The 21,082-nt window shown below is 31.6% G+C and overlaps 2 protein-coding genes and 1 long non-coding RNA gene across 4 annotated transcripts; 2 read left to right on the top strand and 1 right to left on the bottom strand.

Annotated features, from left to right (window-relative positions):
* The first annotated feature begins 6,090 nt into the window (after positions 1-6,090).
* LOC110673796 (uncharacterized) lies at positions 6,091-6,822 on the top strand. Its single transcript, XM_021836996.2, has one exon. It carries the CDS (start codon positions 6,091-6,093, stop codon positions 6,820-6,822), a length of 732 nt encoding a protein of 243 aa, XP_021692688.2.
* Positions 6,823-12,510: 5,688 nt separating this feature from the next.
* On the top strand, positions 12,511-17,618 carry LOC110673807 (ABC transporter B family member 13). The gene is made up of 10 exons (XM_058131772.1): positions 12,511-12,861; positions 13,017-13,071; positions 13,158-13,333; positions 13,425-13,625; positions 13,749-14,008; positions 14,106-14,419; positions 14,537-14,760; positions 14,934-15,723; positions 15,815-16,056; positions 16,157-17,618. Exons 1-10 carry the CDS (start codon positions 12,598-12,600, stop codon positions 17,369-17,371), a joined length of 3,741 nt encoding a protein of 1,246 aa, XP_057987755.1. The 5' UTR covers positions 12,511-12,597; the 3' UTR covers positions 17,372-17,618.
* Positions 17,196-20,705, bottom strand: LOC110673808 (uncharacterized). Of its 2 annotated transcripts, XR_002498542.2 has the most exons (6): positions 20,418-20,705; positions 20,081-20,312; positions 19,885-19,982; positions 19,094-19,385; positions 18,530-18,649; positions 17,196-17,341 (listed from the first exon to the last, which is right to left on the bottom strand). It is a non-coding gene; the product is annotated as an uncharacterized LOC110673808 (long non-coding RNA). The 2 variants fall into 2 exon arrangements; XR_002498543.2 differs by lacking the exon at positions 19,885-19,982.
* Positions 20,706-21,082: the final 377 nt, after the last annotated feature.

Raw genomic sequence — 21,082 nt, 5'->3', positions numbered from 1 at the left:
ACTTAAAGAAAAAATAAGAAGAGTACCCAGAAGCAAAGAAGCAACTCAAAATCAAGAAAGCAAAGCTCTAATACACTTATCTCTTCCCAGTTACTCTTTGTTGGGTAAGAAAAGAATAATCAAGGAGCATTTATTCTTGTGGCTAAGCTTTACGTTTAACGAACCAATGGGTTTTCACAACGGCTTGAAACTGAAATCTTTAACTGCGTGATTCTTGGGATATATGTTGGCAACGTCCACTTGGATTTTTTTCCATCCTAATTGTGGTCTTCTGATTGGTTGATGTTTTTCCCATTTTACAGAAATTAAATGCTAATAATTAAGTAAAAAAGAAAGTTATAATTTTATTTGCTTTTATCTTTTTTATTTTTATTAGAATTAATTTTTTATAATAAATTATTTTGAAGTTAAAAAATAAAAAATATTTATATCTATCTATTTTTACTGGATTATTACTTAAAAAGAATATCTAAAATAAGTCATGGGCTAAAGAAAAACAAAAAATTAATGCCTCTAAGAAAAGGAAAAGAAATTATTGAGATTTTCATTTGGCCTTATTGGGTTATTTTAATCCTTAATATTATTATATTTATGAGATTTTTTGGCCTTTTCAATTTTTGGACTCTTTATTGCTATTCATCTTTTCTTGTCGTTTTCTTATCCCTCAATCAACATATTATAATTAATTATTATATTAAAAAATTATTATTTAAATTTTATATTTTAATAAAATTAAATATTTAATTTTTTATTTTAAAATACACTATTTAAGTTTTTTCTATAAATAAATTTTTTTATTAATAAGTTAGTCAAAAGAAAAAAATAATTATATTATCTAAATTATAAAAATTAAATAGTTAATAAATTTAAAATTATAAAAATTAAATAATTATATTATTTAAATAATTACAGAAACTTTCAGCGCCACCTTTGTCACTAGCTCGCCATTCCTTCCTCAAGGCCACTCCAACCACTCAAATGCTGACCAAAGATCCTTACCAACAACTATGCAACCATTGCGTTGGAGGAAAATAACCAACAAATCCATAACTAATGATCTGTTTGGGAAGTTTTTTAGGGGGAAGGAAAATAACTCAACTCAACTCAACTAAGTCTTTATCCCAAAAATTTAGGGTTTGCTATATGGATTCGCTTTCTCCACTCTGAACGATTTTGGATTAAATTCTCAGAAATGTATAATGCTTCTAGGTAATGTTGTACTACTCTCCTCCAAGTCAATTTAGGTCTATCACTTTTTTTCTTTCTATCCTCTAATCTAATGTGCTCTATTTGTCTAACTGGAGCCTCCGTATGTCTATGCTTCACATGACCAAACTACCTTAATCTCCCTTCTCTCAACTTATCTTCAATTGGCACCACTCCTACCTTTTCTCTAATACTCTAATTACGGACTTTATCTAGTCTAGTATGGCCACTCATCCACTAACATTCTCATCTCTACAACTCTTATCCTAGATGCATACGACTCTTTGAAAATAAAGTGAGGAAAGAAAAATAGGATAAATTTATAATTTTATTCTATATATTTTTCAAAAAAAAAAACTTTTAAAAAGGTAATTTGGTAATTTTGATGTATAAAGGAATACTTTTGTTACTTTCTCCCCAAATTGAAAAGAAAATAATAAGAAGAAAATAAAAGTTATTTTCCTTCCCCCCTTTATTTTTCCTTCATTTCCAAATAAAGGAAAGGAAAATAATAATTTATTTTCTCTTATTTATTTTCTTTTCTCTCTCTTTTCCTTCTGTCCAAACAGGGTGTAAAACTCTAATGCTTGCAGATGAACAACAAGTGTAAAGGTAAAAAATGGCGAAAGTGTTATTTGGTGTCCCATTCGTACCTTCTAGGTCAAAACTCTCAAATTAGACTTCACGATCGACCACCACCATCGTTCCTCCTCTAAACATGCAATACCGAGAAAATATAACCTACAAGTGAATCCACGTGAGCTTTAGCATGAACGGAGTTATATGAGGGCCAATGGGGGCATTGAGCCCTCTTGAAATTTTGAAAATTTTTAAGAATTTAATGATAATTTTAAAATTTTTTTTATTTTTATATTAAATTTTGATGAGTATGGGACTTTAGAAGTTTTAAAAATTTTAAATGATTTTAATAATAAATTTATGTAAAAAACTCTAAATTCTTTATTTAAAAAGTAATATAATAAAATACAAATCCTTGTATTAAAAAAAAATCTAAATCATTATTATCTCTTAACCTTATTTATTCATTAATTTTATTTTATTATTTTCTCATCTAATAAATTTACAATCACAGATTTTTATTCTTTAAAATTAGTAGCTTTCTTCTTGTAATCACATTATTATTTTTATTTTTTTTCCCTTGCTATAATGGTTTCATACTCTAGTTAGAAAAAAAATTTTTTCTTTCATAATATTAGAAGTTAAACCATAATATTTATTTTATTTAATTTATAATTTTAATTGAATTTACTTTTTATAATTTTTTTGAAAATAGATTTATGATAAATTGAACAAATTTTTTAATATTAGGCCATCAATATATTTTAACTTTAATATATTTTAACTTTAACAATTCATAATATTAATCATTCATCATCTTTTTGAATTAATGGCATTTCCATTTAATATTTAACAAATCAACTTTTAAAACAAAATTAAATCATTTATTTTTATTATTATATTTAGTAAATATTTTTATTTTATAGTTATAAAATAATTATCAACATTAGTTAATCTATTCTTTCGATTAATATTTAAATAAGTAATTTATTAATAAATTATATATTTTAATTGAATTCAGAGAGCTAAAATTCTAGCTTCGTTACTGAGCTTTAGACATGCAAATCTCCTAAGATCCTCTCCGTTGATTAATATATGATCTGCAGTAAAAACAACATCCTTATTTGTCAATAAAATAACCCTGCCCGGAGGAGGGGAGGGAGACCCACTTCCAGAATCACGGGATGAGGACCCAATCTCAAGGGGCAAGGGAAGCTGTTAGGTCAACGACAGGAAAAGAAGCCGAAAACCTTAAGGATGAGAGAAAATTGAAGAGAAAACTTCCTCTCTACCACTAGAGAGAGATGCTGTCTTAGGATTTATCAATTCAATGAAGCAATATGAGGGACGTGATGAAAAGTAAAGTTTGAAAAAAGAAAATTGATAAAAAAGAAATATTTATATTTACTTTTTATTTAATTGATTAATTCAATTTTTTAATTGAATTAACTAAATCAAATTTCTCTAAAATTGTAAATCGATTTGATTAACCTAAATAATCAAAATGAAAACTGAAATTTTCAATTAAAATCATTAAATGTTCATCCCTACATGGCAGCCCCACTCCTGTTCTGCTGGCACCATCATTACCTCCTTTCGGCCCTCTGCCATCAGTTAAGCACATGCTTGCATGAAGAATCTCTGTGCTCCACCCACACACATTCCATCGAAGCTAACAACTATAACATGTATTAAAGACGTCAATTAATTAGAAAGCAATAAGAAGCCGCCTTTTAAACGCCAAAAAAAGGTACGAGATTGATGATAAAGGGATTGTTCATTGTTGTGGTGACATTTGGAATGAACATCATTTTCAGCTTTGAGAGACAATGGAGCGTCATAGAGGTCCCCTTCAATTGATGACAAACACAACCCCACGAAACTTCCACAGGCCACATTTCCCACCCAGCTTTCAGGCAATGACATTTATAGTGACAGAAGAGGGACGACAATGAAATTTGAAGGCTCAAACCCATTAGTTTTTGAGTTTAAATATTTTTTAATTTAAATTTAATTTTAAAGATATTTAATTTGATTTTAACTTTAATTTAAATTTAATAATTATTAATTAATAAAATTAAATAATTTATATATATAATTATATATAATTCATGAATTTTCTATAAAAATAAATTAATTTAAAAATTAATAAAATATTTAATTCGGTTCGATTCAATTAATTTTTCTTTTTAAAATCAAAGCAAATCAAAAAAATTGAAATTTTTAAAATGTAAAATCGAACCGAATCAAATTATCTTAAAAATCAAACTGAATTACTAAATTAATACAATTCTATTTAATTTATTCAGTTCAAATCAAATAATACTCACTCCTAATAAATCCCATTTTAATAATTTAATTTGGAGAGTTTTTATGTATTTTTATAAAAAAATATAAAAAGATAAATAAAATTTAATATAAAATATGTAGATAATAAATATAAACATAAATATAAAAAACGTAATTTTTTCCCACAATATTTATCATCATAGTATTATAATAAATCACCAAACAAAATTCAAATAGGCCTTTCCCCTTTTTACAATTGATGAAGTCGATTGCCTCTTTTATGTGATTCATGATCTTTAAATTTTTAATTTTTTAACTTTATTTCTTTGTTTAATCAAATATGCTTTGCTTTGAGCAACCTTTCTTCTTTAATTAAATCACATAAACCCAATGTTGATTACGTGTTAATCTATAATTTGACCTGTTTATCTTTCAGTAGCAACATCTTTCCCTTGCTTCGACGACGAATCTAAGCTTTAATGAAATTGGACGGTGCACAAGTTGCAATTACTGACGTAATAATAAAATCTCAAATTTAAAATTTTTTTTTATTTCTTTAAAATAATTTTAATTTAATTATTAATCCAATTGACCTGATAGCTCAATAATAAATGATATTATAAATGATCATTTCAGTATAATCTCTGCGTAGTCCAGATCTGCTCAGCTGGAAAAGCTGTTGATTGGGGCTTATGCAGGAAGGGTCTTGTTTTGAGCTTGTCGAAAGCTGCTTAGGAATTGACTCCACCAGCAGGTTTTTTTCCGCTATAAAACAAATTTCTTTCGGTGGGCTGAGACCCCTCTCCGTCTGTCTCCGCAGAAAAATAAAATCAATTGTCCTTTTCATTTCTTTTTTTTAACTGAAAATTTTTTATTTAGAACCAGCAAACTTCAATTTAAATAAAATAAATTAATGGAATTTATTTAATTTGAAATTTCATTTTATTTGTTAGTAAATTTATTCAATTTAATTTAATTAAAAAAGAAAATAAAATAATATAAAAATATATTATTTTTATAACATTAGAAGCTTAGTGTATTATTGCGAATGCAAATGGCGACATCAAATGATATGCATACTTCAATCTCATATTTAATGACAAATGTGGGACCCACCAATAATGCAGCAGAAAATCTACGAAGACAAAATATAGCAATGGTTGATGTGCTGCCACGTGTAAGAAATACCATGAGCCTGTGCGATGCTGTGTAATTTACTCCATTGCGTTGCTCTCGCTTATTCCCCTCACATGAGGTCACTCACGCTAAAACAACTCCTTTCCTTTTTTAAATTTTAACCAAATACTGTGGAGCCCACGGCTTTTGATACGTGTATGGCCAGGATTCTTCAAGTCCTTATCTCACGGGATACGCTTCTAAGAACCGGAGGGACTGATCAATGGTCACAATGTTCTCAACGGCTATTTCAAAAATAAAATCCAACGGTCATCATTGGGTAGGCGGTTGCCGCCCTACAGTGTCCCGGTCTTTGGATTAAGGCCCTTAGTCTAAGGGGTAGCCGATCGCAACGGTTGTCGGTAAATTAGGAGTAGTTAGGACATTTTCATTAAAGAAAAAAAAATTACAAAATTATAAAAAATGAAGTAGCCGTTGCGGCTCTTCTTCTATAAAAAGAGGTACCCAGACCCAGTTGATACAGTCTTGAAATATACAGGCTGAAATATCAAATTCAGATCCTCACAGAAGTAGGGATTTTAGGATCTGGGGGTCGTTCGTGAGATCTGGTTTATAATTTTCTTCCATATGAGAGAGCCTAATCTCTCTCTTTATGTTTTAGAGATCTCTCTCGTTAATGTTTTTTCTTCATCATTGTTGAATTTTTTGCAACTTTATAGAGAAAATGTTTAAGGATTTTGCTTCTGTTCTTTTGTAAAGGAAGTTCCAGGGCTGTTGATCGTGCTATTTTTCAAGATCATCGCCTTTCTGTAATCTGTATTGTAATTTTCTCTTGTTTGTGTAGGTTTTTGTTGTTTTTGATGTACAAAGTGATAAGTTATGGAGGCAATTTTTGCACCGTCCTCTTCTGCTGATCAATCAGTCTCTTCTCACAAACAAATCAGAAACCAATCAAAGAAAAACACTAGAGGTCTCGTATCAAGATCCAGTGAAAACTTGGCTCCCACAAACAACAACATCCATAGAGGTTGTCTCTTGCTTGCTCCTCCTGCTTCTCTCTCCTTGTCCTACCCTCCTCCTTCATTCTCAGTTCTCTATCCACATCATCAGATTCAAAGGCAATCCCAGCCACCTCTCCTTCCTCTTCCAGTCTCCAGACCTCACAACTCTTTCCCTCCTTCTCGAACCCGAGACGTATTTTGCCAACCTAATTCTAGAAAAACAAATCGAACCAGAGATCAGTCTCTCACGCCTAAGAAATCTAAACAGCCCATCGCCAGAAGAGAAGAGCCCAGACAAGATTATTCGAAAACAAGTGATGAAGTTCCAGTATCGGCCAAGTCTTTTATCATTGCGTCGACTGTACCATTAGGACCCGACCCCAACGATCTACCAAAAGATGTTTCTAAGGTTTTATCATCATTACTATCGCCTTCATTAATATCAGATAGTGGTTTGGAGATTTTTTCAGGTTCGGTGCTATCTCCACACCCAAGCAGCTTACCGTTGCCAAAGTTTCCTATCAGGCCAAAACTCAGTTGCACTGCAGAAGCAGCCGGGATTGACTTCGGAGCAACAGACGATCTCCGGCGACTTTTACGTCTCCGGTGAAGTAAAAATACTATATTGGGTTATAACTAATATCTAGTAGCGTGTAACAGGTAAAGAAGGTTGGTTGGTTGGTTGGCTTTTGGATCTTTGATGTAAATAAAAGCCATAATCAATCAATGGATGGGTGTTTGGTTGTGAATTTGTTAATTTCTAGCGTCGCTGTAGTAAGTAGAGGAAGTTTGGGATCACCACCAACATTTTTTTTGAACTGGGGTGCACAGACAAAACAATGAATAAGGCTGCCATGTCAGTCGTTCTTCTCCTCCGTCTTCTTTTTCTTCCCTTTCGTCGTTTTGATTTAAAATGTGATAAACTTGTTTAGACTAGTTGATTATAAGATATAAATAAATGAATTTCATTTATTTTGTATTTTATCATATTTATTGTGACTTAATTATATAACAAATTGATTCTATACTAAAATTTCTACTTAAATGTATAATAATTTGGTATGTAAAATATTTTAATTTTTAATTTAAATAATATAAAATTTTTTGTAATATTAACAGTCAATTTTTAATTTATTTTTACTATAACACTCTTATCATATTAAAAATTTATATTTTTTTTATTAATTCTATTTATGAACAGTTTTTAACAATTCAAATTACATTATTCTCAATTTAATGAATAATGGAAGCCACTTAAAGTTATCAGAGATTTTATGTTATTAAAATTAAATATCAAAGCATTTTATATGTCAAATTAAAATTTATATACCCTACCACTACATTTAAGACGTCCTCTAATTTACCTTTTATTAATTTTAACTATTTTTTTCAATTATTCAATTAATTTTGTACTTTTTGGGCAATTCAATATGAACCTAAACTTTGCCAAACCATGCTGGTGAGGAATTGAACAACCTGGATTTGCAATTGAATTAATGGTCCTTAGTTTTATCTTTCCAATTTCATCAATTATGACTTTAATTTCTACCTTATTTGGTTTGGTAGCATTAATTAGGGATGACATTGTAGGGTATTTACAAAAATTATGATAAATTTATAATTTATATTATTTAATTAATGATATTCAATAAATAAAATTTTAAATTTAATATAGATATTAATTTTAAATTAATACATTCATAAAAAAATAAATTTTTTTTTAAATTATGGAGAATATTTCTCTTTAAGTGAAGTCGAGTGTTCTATATTTGTGAATAGAGAATATACTTATTGAGAGTATTTTATCTTTTAATAAAATATAAAATAATAATTTTCTATTAAATTTATAAAGTACAGTAAAAAAAATTATAGTATAAAATTTACCCTAAGGCCAACCCCGATGATGCCGTTCACTGCTTCATTATGATTTCGGCCCGTTAATGGCCGCAAAAATTGATCGACATTCTTCAAAAGTTATGATTTATTCTCGTATTTTCAAAAATTATTATCGAGATAATTTTAAAATAATAAATATATAATTTAAATATAAATATTTAATTTTAAAATTATTAGACTTATTTTTATATAAAATAAAATTTATAGTAGTCCTGTCTATAAATTAATGGCCATGACATTAATGGGAGACGTAATGTAAGCCACAAATGAAACCCAAACCATTTTGGTGGTTAAGAAATAGGCAATTTGGATGTTTAGTTTAATATTTTTATAATATATGGAGTTGACTTTGGCGAAAGACTTAAATTATATTGAAATCAGCCATTAATTAGTAATTTTAATTTAAAATTTAAAAAGATGAAAATTAAAACTGTAAGGCACTGAACACTCTTCTCTTTGAATTACTTTTTGGAAGAATCTAATTTCTTACAGATTGTTTAGATGAGGAAATTTTGGAGAGTAAAATAAAATAAGGTAAGGTTTTAGGAGATATTTATGCTGTTTGAGACGAGGGTATATAAGAGAAATATTTTTTATGGTTATTTAGGGGGTTGGAAACCTCCCAAATCCTTTCATTTTTCAATTCACCGATTTAGTGGGTTGAGAGAGTTAAGGTTTTTATATTTTTGTATTATTTTTCTTTAATTTCTAAAAATTTAAAATTACCCATTTCTTATTTTTATGTTAATTATTTTATAAAAAAAATAATATATTTATAATATTCATATTTAATATTACTCTTCAATAGCTTCCCTTAAAAAAAAATCATGTTATTAAATCTTCATTTACTTTACTTTTTTTTTATCTTCCTCTCAAATATAAAATAAATTATTACATTATTTTGTCATACTTTATCTTACCATACCTTATTTTATTAAATTTTCCTTCACTCAATCCACACAAAGTGTTAAATGATATTAGAGCCTCTAAAAAACATTTCAGAGTTAATTCTAAGTAATTTAAGTTTTATCAATTTTAATTTTAAATTAAATTGATATTTTGATTGATTCTCCGTAAAGTAGGGTGGCAATTTTGGACACGATTCGCGAATACGATACGAAAATATAGAGTTTTGTTTAGACTTATTCGTGTCGACCTATTTATGACACGATTATAATCGTGTCGTGTCACGGATTAACCCGCTAATCCGACTTGACACGTTTATGATACGATTTAATATTCGTGTAACGTGTTAACCTGTGACCTATTAACTCATTGGCCCATTATGACTCATGAACCTACTTATATAGCGTGTTAAATGGGTTAAGTAGTGTCAAACCGTGTTAAATGGATTATTTCGTGTTAAATGGATCGTGTCGTGTTGAATACACCTAATACAATTTAATATTAATCTTGTCGTGTCATGTAACCGGTATAATAGAAAGGTCGTGTTCGTATTTAAATTTTTGACACGATTTATTAATTATGTCGTGTTCTTGTTAACCTTAATCATATTCGTGCCGTTGACAAAACATGAAAATGATCCATCAACCTGAATTGCCACCCCTACCATAGAGCAGCTGCTTCACCTTTTGATTTCTTTGCAATGCATGTGGTGGGCAAAGGGGGACCCGTTAATGAGGCAGATGAAATACTAGCTAAATCCATTAACCCACCCTCATTGTCTACTATATATTTCTCTTTATTTGCAGTGGAAAGGCTGGATTTTCTTTTCCTAATTGGATTTGATTGAAATTCGAATTTGAAATCTTACAGTTTTGAGATCACTTAATATTAATGAGTTAAAGCTTATTGATTATATTAAATATTTTTATGTAATTATATAATTATTAAATTAAAAAGTTTTATTTTTATATATTTTTAATTTAAATAATTATAAATATATCAATTCTTATAATATCTCTTTTAAAAATTAATCATTAATTATCACCATCAATACTTAATACAAAATACCATTTACAATATTCTTACCACGATTTTCATCTTCAATTCAGGTAAAATTGAAAAGTAATTTCTTGAAGAAACAATAAAAATTATACCCTCACCAATAATTTTCAAAAGTTATAGGTATTGTTTTATAATATTAATTGTTCTAGCAGCTGGTAGTTATTTTAATAGTTATTAGCTATTAGTTATTAAATATTAACGGTTAGTGATTAGTTATTTATATAGCTATTGAAGTAGAATTGTTCGATAAAAATAATTATTATATTAGCTATTAAATACAAAAATAGTTATATAATCTTATTGACCATAATTAAAACGCTTTCTCAAACTCTAAAAATTAGGGAAAATAGTTTTTTATGAACCTCGCTTAACCTCTAAACACTAATATAAACATTATGCTATCAAATAATATAAATAAAAGAGATAGTATTTTGACTTTAGTCAAAACACTAAATATTACCGTAAAAGTTATTACGGAATAGGGTCATAATCTCATTTCTTAAACGCTCTAAGAAAAGATAAGAGGTTTCTCAAATATTTTTTTTGTTTTATTTATAGTAAAGGTGTGAACTTTTTTTATATTTTTTATTTAAAAAAAATCATAATTTTCATATGATTAACAAGAATTTAAATTTAAATATTTATAATAAAAATTTTTATTGCATAATGTGCAATGGTAATATCCAAGTAACTCTATATAAAGGGATTCCATCACCTCTAGTCAATTTAGACCAGTTTTGCAATGGAATCATAAGATAATTATGAAATAATATGTAGGATTTTTTTTGAAAATATTATTGAATCATTTACAACTCAATTATTTCAAAACAGGCATAATTATTAAAAATAATCTTGAATATTATAAATGATTTTTTTTTAAATTAATAAAAAATTTTAACTTTTTTAATAATCAAATAAATTTTTAAATTTGTATCAATTGTAATATGTGATCAGCTTTGAATTAATTGATTGACAAAATTTATTTACATATTGTCATACTTAGAAAATAAAAATAAAGACATAGAAAGTAGAAATATAAGAAATTAGGCTTATCTCTCAAGCCTTTTCATGGTTTTTTATAAAGAAGGAATTCACTATTGCTATGGTTTTTGGTAAGGGTGGATGTAATATAATTTCGAACTCATATGAAAATGAGTTTAATATAATTTCAAGCTTACATAAGAATGAGTTTAATAATCGTTCGATTTATATTCGTATCGAGATATATGCAGAATTAATTAAAATGTGTATATAAAATATATAGATCTAAATATAAATATTTAATCTAATAATTGATAAGCCCATTCTCATATGAATTTGAGCATATAGTAAGTGAAACATGGATCAGTTGAGGAGTATAACTCAGATAGTGATTAAATTATAAGGTTATTGTTTGATAACATTATGAATTTTGATGGTCTAATTTAATAAGAGAATGGAATTATTTTTCGTAAATCAAGTGCGCATCTGTTTTATTATTATTATTATTATTAAAAAATATTATTTAGTTCTTCAATTTTAATAAAATTAATTATTTAATTCTCTTTTTTTTTTTAAATATTAGTTAGTTTTTATATTATTATCTCCTTTACTTTTTAGTCTCTTTAATCATTTTAAGCATTATTTTGAATTTTATTCAATCTCTATTATCTGAAAAACATAGTTATATGTAGTTTTATTTTTTAAACCTTAAACTATTTAATTTCATAACAATAATTTCTCTCTTTTTTTAATACATTAACTAATAAAAATTTGATTTAAGTTGGACAAAGAGAGAGACTGACAAAATAAAAATACAAGATTGACTAATATATTTTATAAAATAGAATTATAGAAGGATCAAATAGTTAGTATTATTAAAATAGAGAGATTATACAGTAATTTTCTCTTATTATTATTATTATTATTATTATTATTATTATTATTATTATATGCAAAGCCATATCAGCAACTTAACATGTGCTATAATTTATACACATTTAAAAGTTCTTATGAGTAATTAAAAATTTGAGTTATTTTTGAAAATTATGATAAAATTCATGGGTTTTTTTTTTCTTGGTAATTAGGCCTTCAAAATAAAGTGAAAATGCCATTTTCCCTTCATTGATCCCTAATTGCCTACACGTAAATATATGTATCCAATTATTGAAGCTCAGCATTTAACAGGGAAAGGAAGAACCACCCTGCTCAACAAGTATGCTAACAAAGGCAAAATAGGCTTCATAGTGATCAGTGAATGGCAAAAGCTACAAAAACGGCTTACAAAGTTGATGGCTTAATTGCAGTTATGATGATGATTTGATTGAATTGATTTGATTTACGTTAGCACCTCCAACACCATTCATTAACCCATCACTGCATCCCTTACGTTCAAAACACAGTTAAGGAGCCGAGTTGTTAGTTGGCTAGTTAGTTATATAGATCTTTACATTTATTGGAGGGAGTAGACTACTCATCCTCCACGGGCTATTTGTGAATCAATTTGTCCTTTTCTGCTTCACTTTTGATATCAATTTTCGCCATGGAAGCGTTGGAGCTTGCTTCTGATCAGGAATTAGATCAGAATTCACGTTCAAAAATGGACCAAGAAAGGCCAAGTATTTCTTTCTTTGGTTTATTTTCTGCTGCTGATAGAATTGATTATTTCTTGATGTTTTTGGGAAGTGTCGGTTCATGCATCCATGGTGCTGCTCTTCCTGTATTCTTTATCTTTTTTGGTCGTATGATTGATTCTCTTGGAAATTTAGCTTTGGATCCTCACAAAATGTCTTCACAGGTTTCCAGGGTATGATCTGAACTAAATCACTCTGTGTTCTGTTACTTTAGTTTGTTAAAATTAAGGGATTCAAGCAGTTAATCTTCCAAATCCTAGCCTGTTAGTCCTTGCATTTCATTTTTCTGGATGAAAAGAAAGCATTTGAAGTCTATCATTTGTTGCAGCATGCGTTGTATTTAGTATATCTGGGGCTTGTCGTTTTTGCATCAGCTTGGATTGGTATGTTTCTTGATTCCAGTCTTTTTCAGGAGAAATGTTTAGCTTTTTCTCAGGAATTAGCATCATTGTTAATATTCTCCATTCAGGTGTAGCGTTTTGGATGCAAACTGGGGAAAGGCAGACAGCTCGTTTGCGACTCGAATACTTTCAATCTGTATTAAAAAAGGACATGAATTTTTTTGACACAGAAGCAGGAGATTCTAACATCATATATCACATATCCAGTGATGCAATACTAGTGCAAGATGCAATAGGTGACAAGGTAATTCATAAACTCTCAGTTTGAATCCTGAGACAAACATTTTTACACGAATAATAACCATCACAAACTGTTTCTGTGTGTCCTGATACAGACAGGCCATGCCATACGCTACCTTTGTCAATTCATTGTCGGATTTGCTATTGGATTTGCATCTGTGTGGCAACTTACACTCCTCACCTTGGCTGTGGTTCCATTGATAGCTATTGCTGGGGGAGCTTATACTGTAATTATGTCTACCTTATCAGAAAAAGGTGAGGCGGCATATGCTGAAGCTGGGAAGGTTGCAGATGAGGTATATCACTTGGCTTCTCGATTCAAATAAATTGAACTGCTTATGCTGAACCTAAAAGGTCAGAGAAGAGCTTATCCATGTCTGTTTTCACTTTCATATTTTCTCCCCCATTTTTATGAGTAGGTTATTTCTCAAATCCGCACGGTATATTCATTTGTGGGAGAGCATAAAGCAATAGAAGCATACTCGAGGTCACTTACGAGCGCACTTAAGTTGGGGAAGAAAAGTGGGATTGCAAAAGGAGTTGGTGTTGGATTTACTTATGGACTATTGTTTTGTGCCTGGGCAATGCTTCTCTGGTATTCCAGCATACTTGTAAGGCATCACATCACAAATGGGGCAAAAGCATTCACAATGATTATCAATGTCATTTTTAGTGGATTGTAAGTGTTATCTGAGTCATATTAGCAGTTAGTATTGAGGTTTTGTTACTGTTTATCCATTTTTATCCTGATGAAAACAGGCCTTTTGTATTTATAGTGCTCTTGGTCAAGCTGCTCCAAACCTTGCTGCTATTGCTAAAGGTCGGGCTGCGGCTGCCACTATCATTAACATGATTGAAACAGGCTCTAACCCTTCTAAAAGGTCAGAACATGGATCAGAATTGCCAAAAGTAGAAGGGAAAATTGAATTTTCCAATGTCTGTTTTGCTTATCCCTCACGACCCAGTAAGGTCTTTGAAAATCTGAGCTTTACAATAAGTGCTGGGAAGACCTTTGCGGTTGTCGGCCCCAGTGGCTCAGGAAAAAGCACTGTTATATCCATGGTTCAACGTTTCTATGATCCCAATTCAGGTATCTGTACTACATTACAGATTGCAGAATTTTCATTTTCCAGCTAGTGTTTTCCTTTTTTGAATGCTGATGGTCAGTTATAAATACTTGTGTGGCTTATGCACCAAAATTCTCTAGGTAAAATACTATTGGATGGACATGATCTTAAGACTCTTCGGTTGAAATGGCTGAGAGAACAGATGGGATTGGTGAGCCAGGAACCTGCATTATTTGCCACAACCATAGCTGACAACATTCTGTTTGGTAAAGAAGATGCAAATATGGATAAGATTGTTCAAGCTGCCAAAGCTGCTAATGCACATTCTTTTATCCAACAATTACCTGATGGCTATCATACTCAGGTGTGTCCCATGCAAGGTCTCTTGTAGATGTAGCATAAAACTGCAAATAGATTATATATTTTACTATGGCTGCTAATAAGGCTGGACATCAATGGTAGAATTTATCAGAAAACAATCTGTTTTATATGATTCCATCCTTTCTCTTCTGATATTTGATGGTTTCTTGAATCTAGGTGGGGGAAGGAGGAACTCAGCTCTCTGGTGGACAAAAGCAAAGAATCGCTATAGCAAGAGCAGTGTTGAGAAACCCAAAGATATTACTTTTTGATGAGGCTACTAGTGCTCTTGATGCAGAATCAGAATTCATTGTTCAGCAGGCACTGAATAAAATCATGTCAAATAGGACTACAATTATTGTTGCACACCGCCTATCAACAATTCGAGATGTTGATACCATCATTGTCTTGAAGAATGGTCAAGTTGCTGAGAGTGGGAGCCATTTAGACTTGATAACAAAGGGAGGAGACTATGCAACTCTTGTGAGCTTGCAAGTTTCAGAACATCCAACACGGTCAAATTCAATAGGTGGTTCTGAAGCTTCTGGGAATTCTAGCTTTCGACAACTTCCCCACAGCCAAAACAACCAGCAGGATTTTAAGTCGATCTCAATAAGAGAGCTGCAATCAAAAGATGATGGTATGCCTTTACAAAAACATTCTCCCACTCCATCGATTTTGGAACTACTAAAACTAAATGCACCAGAGTGGCCTTGTGCTTTGCTTGGGTCACTAGGTGCAATTTTGGCTGGCATGGAAGCTCCTCTGTTCGCCCTGGGGATTACACATGTATTGACAGCATTTTATTCCCATGATGCGTCTGAAATGAGACATGAGATTCAACGGGTATCTCTTATTTTTGTTGGATTGGCCGTTGTTACCGTTCCTATATATCTTCTGCAACACTACTTTTACACGTTGATGGGAGAGCGTCTCACCACTCGCGTTCGCTTGTCAATGTTCTCAGGTTTCTTTTCTGCTTGCTTCTTCATTTTAATAATAAAATATATTTTTCAGAATTTACATGATTCTGAAACTTTTTCTTGTTTCAACTGCAGCTATCCTTTGCAATGAGATTGGCTGGTTTGATTTAGAAGAGAATAACACTGGCTCGCTAACATCAGCTTTATCTGCTGATGCAACCTTAGTACGCAGTGCTCTTTCGGACCGACTCTCAACAATTGTGCAGAATGCAGCACTTACAGTAACAGCATGTGCTATTGCTTTCACATTGAGCTGGCGCATAGCAGCTGTTGTTGTTGCCTCCTTACCTCTGCTCGTGGGAGCTTCCATAGCCGAGGTATGCCTTTGAGATCACCATGATAACATCAGGGTGATTCAATCATTTATTTCATTTCAAAAATCCACACACTAAGTACTCTTATTTTGAAAATCTGCAGCAACTATTTCTCAAGGGGTTTGGAGGAGACTACCATGCGTATTCTAGAGCAACTGCAGTGGCACGTGAAGCGCTCACCAATATTCGTACTGTTGCTGCATTTGGGGCTGAAGAAAGAATCTCTGTTCAATTTGCCTCTGAACTCAACAAACCAAACAAGCAAGCACTTTTAAGGGGACATATTTCGGGTTTTGGCTATGGCCTTACCCAGTTATTCGCTTTTGGTTCCTATGCGCTCGGCCTTTGGTATGCATCAGTCCTAATCAGACACAAAGAATCCAATTTTGGACATATCATAAAGTCCTTCATGGTTTTGATAATCACTGCATTGGCTATAGCAGAAACGCTTGCTCTTACACCAGACATTGTGAAGGGTTCACAAGCACTTGGATCCGTTTTCAATGTTCTCCACAGGAAAACTGCTATCGACACTAACGATCTCTCATCGAAGGTGGTAACTGATATCAAAGGGGATATAGAATTCAGAAATGTGAATTTCAAGTACCCTGCCAGGCTTGATATCACCATTTTTGAGCTTTTAAACCTCAAAGTTCCAGCAGGCAAAAGTCTGGCTGTGGTAGGCCCAAGTGGCTCGGGGAAGAGCACTATAATTTCCCTGATACTGAGATTCTATGACCCCATTTCTGGGACAGTCCTGATTGATGGATGTGATATTAAAACCTTGAATTTGAAATCACTGAGGTTAAAAATAGGTCTGGTTCAGCAGGAGCCAGCACTGTTCTCCACAACTATTTATGAAAATATCAAGTATGGAAACGAAAATGCCTCAGAAATTGAGATAATGAAAGCAGCCAAAGCAGCAAATGCTCATGGATTCATCAGCACAATGCCTGAAGGGTACAAGACTCATGTGGGTGATAGGGGACTGCAATTATCTGGGGGGCAGAAACAAAGAGTGGCTATTGCTAGAGCAATACTGAAGGACCCTTCCATTCTTCTATTGGATGAAGCTACTAGCGCATTGGATACTGCATCAGAGAAGCTGGTTCAAGAGGCTTTGGATAAGCTTATGGAAGGACGAACAACAGTTATGGTAGCCCACAGATTGTCCACCATTCGTGATGCAGATAGCATTGCTGTGCTACAACATGGGAGGGTGGCTGAAATTGGCAGCCATAAACAGCTCATGGGAAAACCTGGTAGTATTTATAAGCAATTAATTAGCCTGCAACAAGAAGAGAGCATACAGTCATAAGTAATTATCTTCAACAACTCAACTATTGAGTAATAAGGACTCCAAGCCTAACAAAATCTTAGTTGCCTGTAAATGAAGTTATGCATATAAGAACTTCCATTTAAAACTGAGCATATTCTTCAGGCACTAAGTTGTTTGCAAGAGATTTTTGTATACTTGAAATGCATCACTGAAAGGAATGTTATTGTAATCTGTTGATACTACAGGCGTTTGATGTCTTAGAATTTTGATACATTTTTCTCTGCAACTGAGTTCAGAAGTACCATTTATATTGTCCTTTAAATCAATGACAGAAGACGACAATCTGTAAAAAAATAGCTTGAGGCAAGCCTGCTGCCTGATCACTTGCCTGCTTGATTAAAAAACAATAAGTAAACTAGTTGGTGCTCATTGACCAGATTTAAATATGAATGCTTATGCTGAAGCTACAAGGTTGCAGAAGAATTTATCCATGTCCTCTTCCTGCTTCCTTTTTCCTAACCTTCTTTTTCATGTATCAGGTTATTTGGCATTGTAGACCCATTTGTTAAAGAGGATAACAATGCAAGTGAAGCATACTCAATTTCATTTCAGAATCACAAAAGAAGTTAGTGTTGAATTTACAGTGTGGTCTTTTATGGTTACTTTGATTTTTCACAAGATGAAAATTGCTTTATCATTAACTTTAACAAACTAATAATAGAAAACCACTGGATTTACATGTCTAAAGATGACTCATAAAGATAACTTGTGAGGGTAGCATAAAAATGACTCATATCTTCAATTGAAGCAGCATAATTCGATAATCTCTCCATCAATTGTGATAGCACTGTCTTGACATCAACTGTTAGCTGGAAACCCACATGGGTCAGACAGAAACAATGCGACAAACTGACAATGAGTACACACACACACACACACACACACACACACACACACACACGAGCCAAAAGGATTAGGAGAAGAAAAAGCAGCATTTTTGTTATTTAAACCACAAAGTTAGCAACTTATCAACAAATTCCTTGCATTAAGAATCATGAAGACAATACATGAGCTACTACAAGTATATTTTGTAATGATTTAGTAAACTACAAATCACGAGGGTCATACTCATATATCAGACAGTTTAGTTCCCATTTGAGAGAGAAGCACAAGGTCCTTGAAATGAAAACAATCTACCTGAAGCTGAGGGCAAGCCCCTAATAATGCATCAAGAGTCAGCAAGTGGTACTCATCTGGAAAAACCTGAATTATGCAGTCCATCAAATAATACTGTGCAATCTCATCTTTACAGTTAACCTGTGTCACCATATTTAGATGCACATTTGAAACATCATCAGATACCACATCATATCACCTTAGATTTCTAGGGGAAAAGGAAAGAAACCTATAATACAAGACCTACATAATAAGGGCTGCCTAAAACTCTAGGATGCCACATCATACCACCTTAGGTTTCTAGGGGAAAAGGAAAGAAACCTATGAGACAAGACCTACATGATCAAAGCTGCTCTAAACAACAGTGTTTCTGTACGTTTCAAGGTCCACACCTTCTATCTGACTAAGAACATGGAGATTCTTCCCTACCTAACAAAGCGGCCCATGTAATTTCCATATGGGAGAACAATACATCAAATAATACGTCTTCAGCAGTAGATATATATAATCAGTATTACAAGATCATGTAGTCAGTATTACAAGATCACGTAGGTCACTTCTCTCCTTTTCCTGATTCTCTCTTACCTGACCAGGCCCCTGCAGACCAGAAAGCCCAATTGAAGACCTCAACTGAGGATCACCAAAGAGTATAAATGATCAGAAGCACCAAATCACCGGCCTGGCCAAAAATTATGCTTTCATGATTTGTTTACCTGTATGGCATGCAAGTACCGTCTTGCTATGCATGTCAAAAACATAGTAACAAGGGCTCACTGGTATACGACAAACCTGATACTGCATCTGAACCCAAAGTTTATTCATCTCAGTGAAATTTTGTAGCACAAATTCTACATCATCCATGGCTGTGTCAGCATCTCTGTAGAAAATATAATAAATTTTAAATGTGCATCTCAAAAAGGAAAAAAAATGCTTCTGATCACATATTACTTGCAATTGCATGTTTCACTATTTAAAACAGCAAATACCGTAACATCTTCTAGAAAAATGAAAATTCAAGATGTGTATGACATCAGAAAAAGATGCATCAATTACTCTTGGCACATGGCATGATAGATTAGCTAATAGAAAGTTCCTTTAACCACTATGATGAAATCATAATATCCTGTTACGTGAATACAGTACATTACCTAAATGTGGCAGCATAAAAGAGGGCCATAATCAAACGGTTTATGGATCAACCTAATGAGGTGCATTGGAGAGATTTTTAATCCCACTTTGATAATAATGTTTTCCTTAAATAATATTTAAGATCTGCTTGAACCATTATTGATTGTTGAAGACTCAATTACTATAAGATGTTTTCTGTATTGAATCAACATAGTGAAACTTTTTCACATTTAAAGCACAAAACCTACAATTGAAGCTGTCGATCCCTGATTTTAACAACTCCACTGGGCAACGAAAAAAAAAAGGAAATACTCTTTACTCCGCCGCCTAGGTAGTTTGCGCTTATCTGACCTCAAACCGAATAAAGGAGAATGATTACGGTCTGTGACAAACGGCGTATATGAATTAAAATGATATAAATGTGAACAACCAGCGTATACCGACCCCAAAATTTTAGGATAAAGTCTTAGTTGACTTGAGTACTCTTTCCCTTCAAACACAGAACCAGTATCAGGCAATTTATCTCTACTGACTTAAGCAAGGTAACTTCTGAGAAAAGAATCCACAAATTGGATGCTGAACACCGCGACACATTTCCACAAGATCCTTAGGCATAGCCTTGGCCGGAGCCTCCTTCGATCTGATATACCCTGATCCTGCCGTACATAGCAGACACCTGGTAAATATTTCAACCATTGGTCTCCACTTGTACAAAATCACAATTAAAAAAGTAATAATAAAAGCGTAAAAGGATTTGCTGGAGTATCGTTATATCACTCACAGTCTAGGCATTGTGTTGAATGGCGGCAATTCCTCCTGCAAGCCATTTATCTTAGTCCTCTATTCCGCCAAAGATCATTTCCTCTTTGTGTTTTCCATGACCTTGATCGGTAAAGGAGCTCGCAGTGACTGATCTTCGACAATGAATTATGATCTGCCATTACTTTGATTTCGCCTCTGCTGCCAAACCATAATGCCGACGGCGGGAGAGCAAGGGAAAACGCACTTAAAAAGCGGGGTATTTTCGTAAATATGATTTTACCCTTCTCCCGCTGCAAAAGAAAAGGGGAAATTATTTAACTAAAAAATTAATATTATTAATATTTTTATTTTTTCATTTTAAATTTTAACATTTTAATTAACGTATTTTAATTTTGATAAAATATTTTTTATTAATAACATAAAATATAAAATATTTATTTATATCTAAAAACTTAAAATTAATTATAATTTTTTCTATTAACAATAATAATTATTTTATTATTTTATTTATATTTTTAAAATTATTTAATTATCTTAAAAAATAATTATTTTCTTATTTCAATAATAAAATAAATGATATAATATAAAAGATTAATAATTATATATTTATTTAAATAATATAATATATTAATTTAATAATTATATATTTAATATAATGTAATAAATTTATAATTATTTAAATAA

This window comes from Hevea brasiliensis, chromosome 2, assembly GCF_030052815.1.
Source record: "Hevea brasiliensis isolate MT/VB/25A 57/8 chromosome 2, ASM3005281v1, whole genome shotgun sequence".
Lineage (NCBI taxonomy): Eukaryota > Viridiplantae > Streptophyta > Magnoliopsida > Malpighiales > Euphorbiaceae > Hevea > Hevea brasiliensis.
This window is presented reverse-complemented; position numbering and strand designations above follow the sequence as displayed.

What these genes read in the sequence shown, in the direction of transcription:
- LOC110673796 (XM_021836996.2), top strand. Translation starts at nt 6,091, where the DNA reads ATGGAGGCAATTTTTGCACCGTCCTCTTCTGCTGATCAATCAGTCTCT.
- LOC110673807 (XM_058131772.1), top strand. Translation starts at nt 12,598, where the DNA reads ATGGAAGCGTTGGAGCTTGCTTCTGATCAGGAATTAGATCAGAATTCA. An exon ending in TGTCTTCACAGGTTTCCAGG is followed by an intron (nt 12,862 to 13,016) that starts GTATGATCTGAA and finishes CATTTGTTGCAG; the next exon opens with CATGCGTTGTATTTAGTATA. An exon ending in CTGATGGCTATCATACTCAG is followed by an intron (nt 14,761 to 14,933) that starts GTGTGTCCCATG and finishes TCTTGAATCTAG; the next exon opens with GTGGGGGAAGGAGGAACTCA.